The sequence below is a fragment of the Macaca mulatta genome, chromosome 14 (genome assembly GCF_049350105.2).
Source record: "Macaca mulatta isolate MMU2019108-1 chromosome 14, T2T-MMU8v2.0, whole genome shotgun sequence".
In the NCBI taxonomy this organism is placed as follows: domain Eukaryota; kingdom Metazoa; phylum Chordata; class Mammalia; order Primates; family Cercopithecidae; genus Macaca; species Macaca mulatta.
In genome coordinates this window covers 95,857,950-95,872,101 of record NC_133419.1, presented here as the reverse complement: position 1 = coordinate 95,872,101, position 14,152 = coordinate 95,857,950, and the positions used below count along the sequence as shown (strand labels likewise).

General features: G+C 43.5%; 1 protein-coding gene across 1 annotated transcript; it reads right to left on the bottom strand.

Moving 5' to 3' along the window:
• Window positions 1-3,448, bottom strand: KDM4F (lysine demethylase 4F). The gene has a single exon (XM_015115518.3). The coding sequence runs from the start codon at window positions 3,249-3,251 to the stop codon at window positions 1,377-1,379; it is 1,875 nt and encodes a 624-aa protein (XP_014971004.3). The 5' UTR covers window positions 3,252-3,448; the 3' UTR covers window positions 1-1,376.
• Window positions 3,449-14,152: the final 10,704 nt, after the last annotated feature.

Genomic DNA, 14,152 nt, shown 5'->3' with positions numbered 1-14,152 from the left:
CACTGCAACCTCCACCTTCCAGGTCCAAGTGATTCTTCCACCTCACCATCCCAAGTAGCTGGGATTACAGGTGCCCACCACCACGCCCAGCTAATTTTTGTATTTTTAGTAGAGATGGGTTTTCACCATGTTGGCCAGGTCAGTATAAAACTCCTGACCTCTGGTGATCTGCCTGCCTCAGCCTCCCAAAGTGCTGGGATTACAGGCATAAGCCACCACACCCAGCCATGCTATAGACTTTTAAACAATGAGATCTTGTGAGAATTCTAATGGGAGAACTACACCAGGGTGATTGTGCAAAACAGTTCACGAGAAACCACCCCCATGATCCAATCACCTCCTGCCAGACCCTAAATCCAACATTGGGGATTACAGTTCCACATGAGATTTAAACCATGTCCATGACTTCAATGTGCCTGTGTTTAATGAGTCTCTTTCCGTTTTATATGCTGTAAGTCATACTTTATCAAACTTACTTCAATACTCATGACTGCTGCAATTTCATTCTGAAATTTAGCCTTTTACATTGAAGAGAGACCTTCTATGTACCTTGGGTCTTCATTCAACTTAGACTGATACTAAGATCTGTGACTCTACTTTTATGTTTGTTCTTTCCTAGGTATACTTTTGCCATTCCTTTATCTCAATCACTTTTCTTCATCACTTTTTTTGATACATCTTTTATATAATTCTGATTTTAAAAACATGTATTAAGGATTTTTTTCTTTACTTTGCAGATGTACAGTAGAGATAGCAAATTTAATAAACATCAATAACATTACAAAATATCTCTGGGGCCATGAATGGATAGCAGACTCAGTTGGTCTACAGGTCTAGTTTGTGCATGAACAGTGGATGGTGGCCTGGGGTGGAGAACATGTTGCAGTTGAAGGACTGTGAGAAGCCCCGAACCTCACTGGGGCTGTAGCAATGTCCAGTGGAAGCCAGGGCCAGAGAAATAGAGGACCAGACGGAAGGTAAAAATGAGGGACTCAGTGAGATTCTCAGCATCATCCAATGTGAGTCCAAATTGCAGTGGGATCTGGACCCATAGCACTGTAAGGGAGGTATCCTGAGGGGACAACAGCAGCAAGTGCTGTCCATGGCATCTGGGCCATGATGAAAGCCACAGGCACAATGATTAGGAGTAGACAGAGAGTCCCTGAGGGATATTACAACATCCTATGGCAACCTTTGGGGTGGGGAGTTCAGTGGTCTCTGAGAGCCCTGGTTGTCACAGCTGGAGACGGAATCTGGGGCCTTGGAAATTTGTCAGTTATTGGAGGTAAAGAATCTTCACTGTGGAGAGGCCCAGGCCAGAATTGTGCTTGGCAGGAATCTTCTCTGATTCCTGGGATTGGGATAAGAAGTAGATATCACTTGACATTTGGCACCATATTCAATAGCCATGGGTCCAGATGATTGATCATGCATTGGAGGAAAATATCCCCAGATTTAGCATCGTATCTCTGCCTGTCTTTAGCCCCAGCAGATGAGTCGGGGGCCCAGGAGATCCTGGAAAACTCAGTTGGGGTCAGAACCCTAGAGGCATAAGAGTGGTCCATTGCTGCAACCTTGGCCAGGTTCTCCAGGGATTTCCAGTCCCCACCGGTGTCCCTGGACAATGTAATCAAAGGCACAGTGACATTGGAAGGAGTCATGGTGACAACATCAGGAAGACTAGTAGCAGTGCTGTCGAGGGATAATAGGCAGGGGCCAGGGTGCATGGGTTCATCAGGATCCAGTGGGGGCCCCAGGGGTTGAAGATCAGGGGCACAACAGCAGCCAGAAGCCTTGGCAAAATGCGGAAGGTCACTGCTCAAAGGTGCGGGTTTGTCTGTCAAAGCTTCATCGGCGAACTGGAGCTGAGGTTTGCAGCCTGGAGCTCTGCTCCCTGTCCCCACTGAGAGGCGCCTCTTAGCTGCAGACGGAACAGTTGTCGCCTCAGTCCCCAGTTCTCGAGGACGGCGACCACGACCCCGTCTTCCCGTGGAAGGGGGAAGAATCCGGGCTGACGTCTCCAGGGTTTGGAATGCAGATCCAGGCACAGCATCGGTGCCATGGCCCTTTGGCTTGTAACAGAGCCCTGGGGCCACAGTCTGTATGGGACAGCTGGTTATGTGGTTCCGGAGACGCCTCAGGCCCAGAGCAGCTCTCCTAAGTGCTATGTCCTCCCTCCAGGTGCTCACCTCTTGGTTTTCTGCAACCCTGGGCTCTGTGTGATCCACAACGGTCAAGTCTTGCTTGTGTTTCCAGAGCTCATAGCTCTCTGGTTGCAGGATGCGTATGAACGCGTCCATGGAAAAGGTCACTCTCGCCTCCCCACAGCTACACTGTGAAGCCACTTTGCCATAATCAATCCATCGTGGAGTGGCAAAGTTGATGGCCTCTGCGCAGTTGAAGCCATGGTTGAAGCCAGCATGGTAGCCATAGGGAAAGGTCACCATGAACTCCCCAGCCTCTTGAGTCATGCGATTGAAGGGGATCCCATTCTTTTTGAGAACTGTTGGCGAGATGAGGGCCACCTTGTGCCGCAGGAAGCCCTCACAGTCCCGGGAAATGCCTGGGAAGAGCTCCCTGGCCAGGCGTTCCAGGCGCTGACCATGTTCTGGGGGCACCACGTACCAAGTTTTGGGCTCCCCAAAGTGCAGGTAGTTGATGCTATAAAGATCCATGTCCTCCGTGTGCCAAGCGAACGTGGTCTTCCACATGCCAAAGTACAGGTAGGGTGTGTTGACACCCTCGATGACAACCCCACATTCCTGCTCCAGCAGGTCCAGAATTGTTCCCAGGTGTCCTAGGTTCCATGGTTTAGTGCTTTCTTCAAATAAGGAGCCGCTGATGTCAGCACCATAAATTGGTGGATTACCGGGGTGGCTCTTCCAGTACTGTTGCTCCAAATCTGCAAAATTCCGATGTGGTGGAGTCTGATGTTTTTTACTGTTTGCCAAGTGGCGATACTTCCCCACAGTCATGGCTTTTTTCTTTTTATGGTATTGAGTAAACACCCCTGCCTGCCCAGAGGTCACCTGCTGGAGGGGAGTGGCTACTAAGATGTCTTCGATATCATCGTAAGTCTTTCTGGCTTTCCATTCCTTGGGTGGAATTACCTTGGCAAGGCCAGCTCGGTGTGCGCCTTGGGACTCCATGTAAGCAACATATTTGTTGAAATCTGTAAATTCTTCCATGGTCGGGTAAAAAGTCATGATGGTATGACTTGTGTTCTGGGGACTGGAGTGCGCAGACTTCATGGCTGCACACAAGAAGTAGCTGACTCCCAAGTTCTTAGGTGTCCTCTAGATGCCTGAGAGCGCTGGGGAGTAATTTCTTTTCTCCCCTTTGTTTTTCAAAATACTTTGGTTTATCTGTGAGGGAGTAATTCACACTTGAACTTTCAAACAAGTGAGATCTTTCACAGGCTTTCTGACTTCCCAGGAGGACTCAGGAGTCCGTATTTTTCCCAGGAGTCAGTATTTTTTTGTCCAAAGAAAATAGAATATGTCCCAGTGGGGCAGGTGCCCCAGCTGCAGTCCCAGCTCCACCTGCAGCTCTGTGAGTTTCCTCAGTTGGGGGTGTCACTGTGAGGCTTCTCTTGATTCTCAGGCTTTGGTGCCCCAGTAGCTGGTAACTCCACTGCACCTGGGCATCTCTTCTAGGAAATTAAATCAATAAACCTAAACAACAACAACACAAAATACAGAATATTTGAAAATACATGTATAACCAGACAAAAGAAATACTCAGCCAGTATTAAGCTAACCTAAAGGGTATGGTGTGTTAACATCAGGATATAAGGTCAAATAATAAAACAGAAAAAGAGGAGCATCTAATCAAACTAAGAGTGAAAATGATCAAGTTTGCAAAGGAATGAATTAAGCAAGCCACTCAAGAAACTGGATGCATTAACATCAAAGGAAACAATGAAAATAAAGACACAAGCAGAAACCATTGCAAAAGGAAACAGAACCTTCAATGGGAATGATGACAAAAAACTAAAACTTGACTTTTCAAAAAGATGGTGAGAAGTGAAAAGCCATAGGCATGAATAGAAAAGGAAATACAAATGAAACACATTGAGATAACTTAGGGGGCATAGCTAAAAATCTTGCTGAGATGTTTTAAAAATTTTAACTGAATCTTATGAACAACTTGGGTGAGAATAATTTTCTCAGTAGGACAAATATCAAAAAGTGCTCCAACAGAGAAATAAAATGACCTACCTTCCACCAAAAACTCACAATTCCTGACGAAAATACTCCAGGACCCAGAGAGAAGGTCTCCTCTTGGTAGCTGAACTCCAAATGAAGCCCCAGGTTGCAAAGACCCTGGCTTTATACCTGGGCGGCATCCTAACCCAATCAGTGCCCAGCTAATGTAATCACCGGGCTGGGTCCAGATTAGGCATCCCACCCATCCGGGCCCCTCCCTTTTATTTTACATTTAAATCCTAGAACAATGCTAAGTGATTAAAAGTCAAGTTATGGGAACAGGCAATCTAAATAAATACTAAAAGATACCGAGGGTAGCAATATTAATATCCAATGTATATATAAGATCCAAGAGGGACATTTTATAGTTAATGAAAAAAATTCATAGGAAAATATTACAAGGATGAACTTTATGCACCTAACCACACAACAGTGACACACTGAAGCTAAGACTGAGAGTTGTAAGGTCAAACAGTAAAATCTGCAGTCATGATGGGAGTTTTGTGTGTGTATGTGTGTGTGTGTGTGTGTGTGTGTGTGTGTGTGTGTGTGTGTTTAACATTATGCTTTCAGAAACCAATAAAGCAGAGTAGAAAATTAATAATGTTTAGTAATATGTACAAGGTTAAGAACTTTGAGGACAGAGACTGTAACAATTAAAAAGCAAATGTAAAATGCTTTTTGGTACATAGGTAACATTTATAATAGATAAATTTACCAGTAATCCCAGCACTTTGGGAGGCCGAGACGGGCGGATCACGAGGTCAGGAGATCAAGACCATCCTGGCTAACATGGTGAAACCCCGTCTCTACTAAAAAATACAAAAAACTAGCTGGGCGAGGTGGCAGGCGCCTGTAGTCCCAGCTACTCGGGAGGCTGAGGCAGGAGAATGGCGTAAACTCGGGCGGCGGAGCTTGCAGTGAGCTGAGATCCGGCCACTGCACTCCAGCTTGGGCGACAGAGCGAGACTCCGTCTCAAAAAAAAAAAAAAAAAAAAAGTAAATATCAAATGAAAATTACATTAAATGAATATACTGGCCAAAATGAAATGAAATTGAAAGTCAACAATATTGGCCGGGCGCGGTGGCTCATGCCTGTAATCCCAGCACTTTGGGAGGCCAAGGTGGGCGGATCACAAGGTCAGGAGATCGAGACTATCCTGGCTAACATGGTGAAACCCCGTCTCTACTAAAAATACAAAAAACTAGCTGGGCGTGGTGGCGGGCGCCTGTAGTCCCAGCTACTTGGGAGGCTGAGGCAGGAGAATGGCGTGAACCCAGGAGGCGGAGCTTGCAGTGAGCCGAGATCGCACCACTGCACTCCAGCCTGGGCGACACAGCGAGACTCCGTCTCAAAAAAAAAAAAAAACAAAAACAAAAAACAAAAACAACAACAACAACAAAAAAAAGTCAACAATACAAAATCTGAATCCAACCATATTTATTTGAAAATTAATATGCACATTTCTAAAATCCTATTGATCTTCACATTGAACTCAAGCAGTAAGTAAAAACAAAATGAAACAAAAGAAAATTGTGCAACAGAAAATGAAAGATAAAAATAATGATAGAAAAATAAAAGGGAAAATGTATACTAAAATAAAGATGATTAATAAAACTAAAATCTGGTAGTTTTAAAGACAAAATACGTAAGTGGAAGTAGTGATAAAGAACACTTTCTAGACCTGGGCAAGTAATATACAGAAAGAGCCCAAAGCATTTGTAGTCATGGAAAATAAAAACTCCGTAAATACACACAATGAAAAATGCGGTTACTTCCAGTGGGACAGAAGGAAAACAATTCTCAGTGGCCAAATCTCCAAAAAATTGAGCAAGAAAATATGTACATTGAATTATAATCCAAAATATGAAATAAATATCTACGAGTTCATACTGATATAAAGATTAAATAAACAAATAGCTGAGAAGTGACAAAGCTCTCTTTCATAAGAATTCTAAACGAATTAAATTAATTAAAATATTGTCTATTTTGAAAATGCTATGACCCTATATAAATATAAATAAAATTGTGCTTTATGTATTTTCATGTATTTTTTTGTATGGCATTTCCCTCATCTATGTTCTTCTGTGCAGCTGTACTTTGTCTCATTTCCCTGCTGTAATTCATTCAATGGTATAAATGTTTCTGTTTTTAATGGGTATTTGGTTCCTTTCTACTTCTGACCTCTTACAAAAAATGTTGCTCTGAAAATGCTTGGACATGGATAGCGCTTGGAGCTCACATGTACTCCTGTCTATGAACAGATATCTTTGTCATAGGAGGCAGTCAGGCCTCCATATCCTCTGAGTTCAGCAGCAGTGGATTCAACCAACTGAGGATCAAATGCATTCACAAAAAAAAACAGTGAAAAATAACAGTACAATAAAAACAACAAAAAATAGAGTAAACAACTACTTGCATGGCATGCTAACCCAAGATTGAGCTTTCTAGAATTTAGTAAGATGGTTCTTACTTTTCTAGCTGCCCTCGTCTTGTCTCCTAGTTGCTTTTCTCCAGTTTAAGATATAGGCAATAAAACACATAGATCTTAGGTCTCCACTTTAGCGAGTTTTAAAAACTATATACACCTGTGTAATCAACACATAAAAGATGTAGAACATTAGCACAGCCCCATAGCATTCTCTCAGGACAGGAGCTTTCCAGTCAAACCCCACTCCCCACCAGAGGCAACCACTTTCTAAGTTCTATGATGACAGGAGAGTATGGACTGATTTGGGAATGAATAGGAATGGAATCACATAATATGTATTCACTTGGATTTTGCTACTTTTCCTATACGGGATGTTTGTGAGATCATCTATCCTGTTTTATGCACCAGCAGTTCACTATTTTTAATCGATGAATAATATTTTAATACACTATAGTTTTTCTACTCATCTTTTCGGAGATATATGGATTGTTCACAGTTCTTTATTCTTAACAGTTGGGCAGATACCTGGAAGGAGAATTGCCAGAGACAGATGAGTGTGCAAGTTTATTGAAGACTGACACAGCTTTTTTTTCTTTTTTCTTTTATTTACTTATTTATTTAATTTTATTTTGAGACGGAGTCTTGCTCTGTCGCCCAGGCTGCAGTGCAATGGCGTGATCTCAGCTCACTGCAAGCTCCACCTCCTGGGTTCATACCATTCTCCTGCCTTAGCCTCCCAAGTAGCTGGGACTACAGGCACCCGCCACCATGTCCGGCTAATTTTTTTTGTATTTTTTAATAAAGACGGGATTTCACCATGTTAGCCAGGATGGTCTCAATCTCCTGACCTCGTGATACGCCCACCTTGGCTTCCCAAAGTGCTGGGATTACAGGCATGAGCCACCGCGCCCAGCCAACTGACACAGTTTTTCAAAGGGGCTGTATGATGTCATATTCTCACTGGCAATGCATGTAAGAGCCCATTGCTCTGGACGTGGGACTGTTCCTCTCAGAGATGGAGTGCATGGTTCCAGTAAATCCAGGCATAGAACAGGGACTCATTCATCATGCCAAATGTAAGATGTTTCCTTTTTGTCCTCATGACCTCTGGTGTTCAAAGGAACATATTCTCAATGGAGTCACAACAATAAGGCCATAAATAGGAAGCTGAGATTCCCATGTGGCCACTTCAATCTCCTCACATCACTGAACAACCATGCAAAGAAGGAATATAATTTCAGCAGGGTGGTAACTGATCTTTATTCTCTCAAGGAAATATGCCTTTTAAACACACAAAGAAACCTAAAGTACAGTTGCAGGTCAGGTTTACTACAGAGCAGACTCTAAGACTTCAGCACCAAAGTCTTTCTTAAAGAGGGTCCTTGGGATCCATATCTGAGAAAGGGAGGAATGGGAAGCAGGTGTGAGCATAGGGAAATGTTGATCTGTGGGTTAGGGCCAAAGATAGGCAGCCAATCCTGCAGGAAGCCCTGGAGCTCAAATGACTTTGCAGGGTTGTCCTGGGTTGAGCAGAGATGGCCAAGCTTTATCCTCCAGCACTGAGAAGTCATGGGATGTCAGCCAAACTGGGAAGAGGCATGGCCTTGGGTGAGGTGGCTCTCTGCCACTGAAGGCCGTCTGCCGACTGCAGTCCAGACACAATGAAGCTTTTACCTACCACATAAAAGTTTATTCCTTGGTCATGCAAGACGTGCTGTGGGTCCAGCAGCTCTCTAGGGCTACTCCCGTCCTGTGAATGCAGCATGCTCTCATCTTGTGATTCCACCATGTCATGTTAGCTTTAACCTCATTTCAGCCAGGCATCTCACTCCATCTTCCTCTGTGCCTGGAGTCTCTGAGTTATCTCTCAGGTTGAATTTTCCAAAGAATAAACTTCCTTCTCTTGTTATATTAGGAAAGACAAAGTTGCCTGAATGAATGGAAGAGGCAGGAAGGTATGGGTTTTTCTGCTGTTTATTGAAAACTTTAGAGAAGAACCAATTTCTGATTATTTCTACTTAAAAATTTCCTACTGAAATGGTGATAGGAGAAGAAAGGAAGGGTCCTATGAAGGATAGTACTTAATGAGCAAGGTGGCTTTCTTCTCAGAATGTTTCTTTCTATATGAAAACTATAATTTTCAATTTCCAAAATATGTTCCGTCCAGTTTTGTGCACTGCTTTTTTGTTGTTGGTTTTAAAGACAGAGTCTGGCTCTGTCACCCAGGCTAGACTGCAGTGCTGCAATCATGGCTGACTGCAACTTTGACTTCCCAGGCTCAGGTGATCCTCCTCTCTCAGCCTCCTGAGCAGCTGGGAATACATGTGCCACCACACGCAGGTAATTTTTTTTAAACTTTCTTCTGCCGAAACTGAGTTTCACTATGTTGATGAGGCTGGCTATGCAATTTTCAAAACTAACAATTAAGCCTAAGCAACTGTCACTTTCGCTTGTATTATAAATGGTCAAACTGCTTCTCCTAGTTGCAAACTCTCCATAGAGCCACTAAGCTGATTATTTAAATGTGTCAATCACATCTTGTCAATTGTTATTTTAAGCTTCTGATGCCTTCTCAAGTTGAAGGAACACCAAATAATGCATTTAACTTGAAACGTGAGGCTCTACATGTTCTGTCCCCAGACTCTCTCCCTTCCCCTCTCTGCCTGAGACACAAATAAGCTTCTTTTGTATTCCTGGAAAAAGAAAATCACTAATTTCCATGGTAGGTCTATTGCACTTGCTGTTCCCTGCAAGTGGAAAATTCTGCTCTGGACTTTCCGTTTGGTCAACTAGGTCTCAAAAAGATCTCCTGCTGTGAATCCATCCGGACCCCGCAGCTCAGGCAGCCCCTGCGCATTCTTCTGTCATCTAATCCTGCTTTAATTTCTGCACAGCGCACATTGCTGATAAAAACTGTCTTGCTCACTTAGTGGGGACTTGTTTATTGTACTGAGCCAATGAATTAACAATGTCAAATAAACCACAGCTTTGAAAAGCCAGTGGAATTTGGCTGTTTTTGTCTTATATAAAGCTTGCCCGATAAAGAATATTCACCTTTCAGAAAAAAGCATCTCTACATTTTCTATTTTTAAAACCAATTTCTAGTTTTGTTGCATGGTATTGATTTTTTCTTTTTCTTTTGATAAGTTATCGATGTTTGTTTTCACTGTAATACATTGTCCAATTTTGTGAATCATTCATTAGTACTTGAAAAAGGTGAGTATTCTCTATTACCAGGTGCATACACTGTACCTTGTTAAGCTTGTTTGTTTTCTATATCTGTATATGTGTCCGGTTTTTTTCTGTCTTCAACACAATAAAGTGACTTAAATTCTCTGTTTTTTCAAACACTACTCCAACTTGTTTCTTACCAACTATGATTTTTCCTTAATCAAACTCACATAGGCTGTAGGCTGGATCTCAACCTTCTGGCCCTAAGCCTGCACCATGTCCTCATGGAGCTTGCCCTGAGGAGGAAAACAGGAGGGAAATGAGATTTTACCAGAACTTTCTTCCCCACCTCTGGGACACAATCCTCTCTGGACCCTGCAGCCCATGCCCACCCCTCCTGTTTTCCCCCTAGAAACACAAGCCCAGCACAGAAAGCTCCCTGGATAACCCTCTCCCAAGCACTGCCTGAGCCTGGCACAGGGGCCTGGGACACCCACCTCTGGATTCTCTGGGCAAGCGCTCACCCTACATGGATGCAGTCAGGACTTTGGCAGCCTCTGAAAGCAGAAGGCCAGGAAGAAGGAAGCCCGCTAGAAGCAGTGCCCACTACCCACCCACGCTCACTCTGAGAGAAGCACACAAGCTTTGCACTGCCTGTCCTGTGCCTGGTAAAGGGATCCCGCGAGCTTCAGTGCATGTACAGTGCTGGCTGTGAGCTTTGCAAGAGCTTCCTGGCTCCACACAGTCACCTAGTCACCATGCCCAGCTTCCCACAGAGCCACATAGTACCCATAGTGAGTTACCACCAGCAGGGATGAGAAGATTGTAGAACACACCTTTCCCCAGGCTCTAACTGACTATTTGAAGAATGAAAATGCTGTTTCAGAGCCACGGAGACATCCATGATAAGGGGATATTGAAAGGAACTCTAGACTCCTAAACCAGGGACCTAGGATAGAACTGAGAGATCCATGAATTCTCCCACATAGTAATAAATGTTAGTGTGCACATATTTGGTAGAGGAGAACAAGGTATGTTGCTGTCAGAAGTTTCCCCAAATTCATGAGAAGTGACACAATTAATTTTTAATCTAACATTTTAATTTAGTTTAAATTTAATTATAATTTTTCAAACTAATTTGATATTAAAAACTAATTTACTACAGATATATATCAGATCTCCAGTCAAGTCAGATGCAAAGGCATATTAATGATGCCCAAGGAAGAATATGGAACTTCTAAAAGATGATTCAAATGGTTTTACCAGGGACTCACACAGATACTTTTATACCAGTGTTCTCAACAGCACCATGCACATAGCCAAAAGGAGGAAACAACCCAATGGTCCATCCATGGGTGATTGGAATGAGCAAAACGTGGTGTATACATATGATGCAATATTATTCAACCTTGAAAAGGAAGGAAATTCTGACACATGCTGCAACATGGATGAACCTTGAGGACATCATGCTAAGTGAAATAACTAGAAATAAAAAGACAGATATTATATCATTGCACTTATATGAAGTACCTAAAATTTCTTTGTTTTATATTAAGATCTACCACCCCTCTTTTCTTTTGCTTGCATTTTCCTTGATGTAGTTTTGCCCATTCTTTTATTTTTCAATCATTCTGAATCACTTAGTTTTAGGTTTATCTCTTTTATAGTAGTGATTTTAAAATATGTTTTCAGGATATTCCTTTCTTTTTTTTTTTTTTTTTTTTTTTTTTTTTTTTTTTTTTGAGACGGAGTCTCGCTCTTTTACCCAGGCTGGAGTGCAGTGGCCGGATCTCAGCTCACTGCAAGCTCCGCCTCCTGGGTTCACGCCATTCTCCTGCCTCAGCCTCCAGTGTAGCTGGGACTACAGGCGCCCGCCACCGGGCTAATTTTTTGTATTTTTAGTAGAGATGGGGGTTTCACCGTGTTAGCAAGGAAGGTCTCGATCTCCTGACCTCGTGATCCGCCCATCTCGGCCTCCCAAAGTGCTGGGATTACAGGCGTGAGCCACCGCACTCGGCCGATATTCCTTTCTTTACTTGGTAGATACACACTAGGAAAAATTAATAAACAGGAAACAGCCTCTGGTAGCCTTGGGTATATATTAGTTCTTCAAAGTAAAAGAGACTGAGACAGTCCCAGGCTCGAATTGTGCTTGAGTGGAGCCTTCTTTGGCTACTCGGGTTAGGTTATGGTCAGAGGGACAGCCACATTTGGCAATATATTCAGTAGCCATGGGTTCAAAGGATTAAGATAATGTATCAGAGGCACATAGCTCCAAATTCAGAGGTGCAGCACTGTCTGGCTTTAACCCCAGGACAGGAGTCAGGGCCCAGCATATTCTGACAACATCAGTTGGGGCCAAGACCCCAGAGGTATAAGAGTGGTCCATTGCTACAACCTCAGCCAGGTTCAAGAGGCCTTGCACTCTCCAGCAGCATCTCTGGAGAATCTTCTCAGCATCATTATGATGTTGGGAGGAATCAGTGGAACACAGGGTGGTTCAGTGTCATGCTGTCTGGGGATGTCAGATACGGGCCAGCACACATCGAAGCATCAGATCCAAGTTGTCTCCAAAGGTTGAAGATGGGGGCACTGCAGCACGTGGTAGCCTTGATGGGCTGCTGAGATGCAGGCCTGAGAGATACAGGCTTGTCTATCAAAGTTCCATCCTAAGTAGGGGCAAAGACCCCAGGATCGAGAGCTCTGTGTGCTGTGCCACTTGGTGGGAGACTAGAGGATCCCCTCCTGAGCTCTTAGTTCCTGAAAAAGACCACCATGACCACCTCTGCCAGTTGACAGGCAGAGAACCAGGGCAAACAGACCCGAGATAGATGGTGGGCCATGGTGTGTTCTTGGGAGCCTCTGGGGTCAATGACCCTTGGATGGGCATCAGTTTCCTGGGCTGCCATGGGGCACCAGGGAAACTGCAACTGGTACATGTGGGTTCAATGGTAGGTCCCACTATCCAGGACCACAGGCCTAGAAGAGGCCAGGTCCAGAGGAGCTTCAGGCCAGGTGCCATGTCCTCCTGCCAGGTAATGAGCTCCTGGCTGGCCAGCACCTTGGGCTCCCTTTGATCCACAATGGCCCCATCTTGCTAGCTTTTCCACAGGTCATAATGATCAGGTTTAATGATGTGTGTGAAGGCGTCCATGGAAAAGGCCACCCTGCCCTCCCCACAGCTACACTGAGATGCCATATTGCCATAATCTACCCATCCTAGGTGGTGAAATGGATGGTCTCTGTGAGAATTGAAGCCTGTGTGGTAGTCATAGGGAAATGTCACCATGAACTCTCCAGCCTCCTGAGTCATGCTATTGAAGGGAACCCCATTCTGCATGAGCACTGCGGGCAAGATGAAGGCCATCCTGTGCCACAAGAAGGCCTCATAACCCTGAGAACTACCTGGAAAAGCTCCCCGGCTGAGCATTCCAGGTGCTGACTATGGTTTTGGGGCACTGTGTACCAAGACAGGGGCTCCCTGAAGTGATGGTAGTTGATGTTGTAAAGGTCCGTGTCCTATGGAAAGGTGGTCATCCACATGCCAAAGTACAGGTAGGGTGTGTTGACACTCTCTCCAATGACAGCCTCACATTCCTGCTCCAGAAACTCCTAAATTGTTCCTACGTGTCCAGGATTACATTGTTTACTGTTTTCATCAATTAGGAGGCTGAGGTTCTTCCAGTATTTTCTTTCCAAATCTTCAAACTTCTGGTGTGGTTGAATCCAGTATATTTCAGAGTATTTGAAGACAAATGTGTGACAAACAAAATGCTGAGCTTTAAGCTACCTTAGTAACTTAGTGATGCCACACAGGCTTCAACCACAACTTTAACTGTACAGAGGCCATTAGTTCTACCACCCAGGATGGATTGATTACGGCAGATTGGTATGGTGTGTTAATATCAGGATTTAAGGTCAAATCACAACATATATAAAGAGGAGTATCGAATTGAACTGAAAGAAAAAAATCAGCAAGTTCAAAAATGATTGAATTTAGCACTCAACTCAGTAAACAGGATGAATCAAAATAAAAAAGGAAAGAAAATAAAGGTATAAGCAGAAACAATTACAAAAGAAAATATTACACCCAGTAGAGGTAATAACAAAATTCAAAATCTGATTCTTTGAAAAGACTTTGGAAGTTAAAAATCACAGGTAGGAAGAGGAAAGAAAGAGTGTACAAAGAAACTACATTGTGATAAAATAATAAAGCACACAGCTAAACCTTGTAGAGTTTTTTTAAAATTATAATTGAATCCTATGAGAAACTTGGTAAAATAATTTTCCCAAAGGTACAAATAGCAGAAAGTAGTCCAACAGCAAAACAAAACAACCAAC

Bases quoted from the DNA above. Each gene is read 5' to 3' on its own strand.
- KDM4F (XM_015115518.3), bottom strand. From the start codon at position 3,251: ATGAAGTCTGCGCACTCCAGTCCCCAGAACACAAGTCATACCATCATG.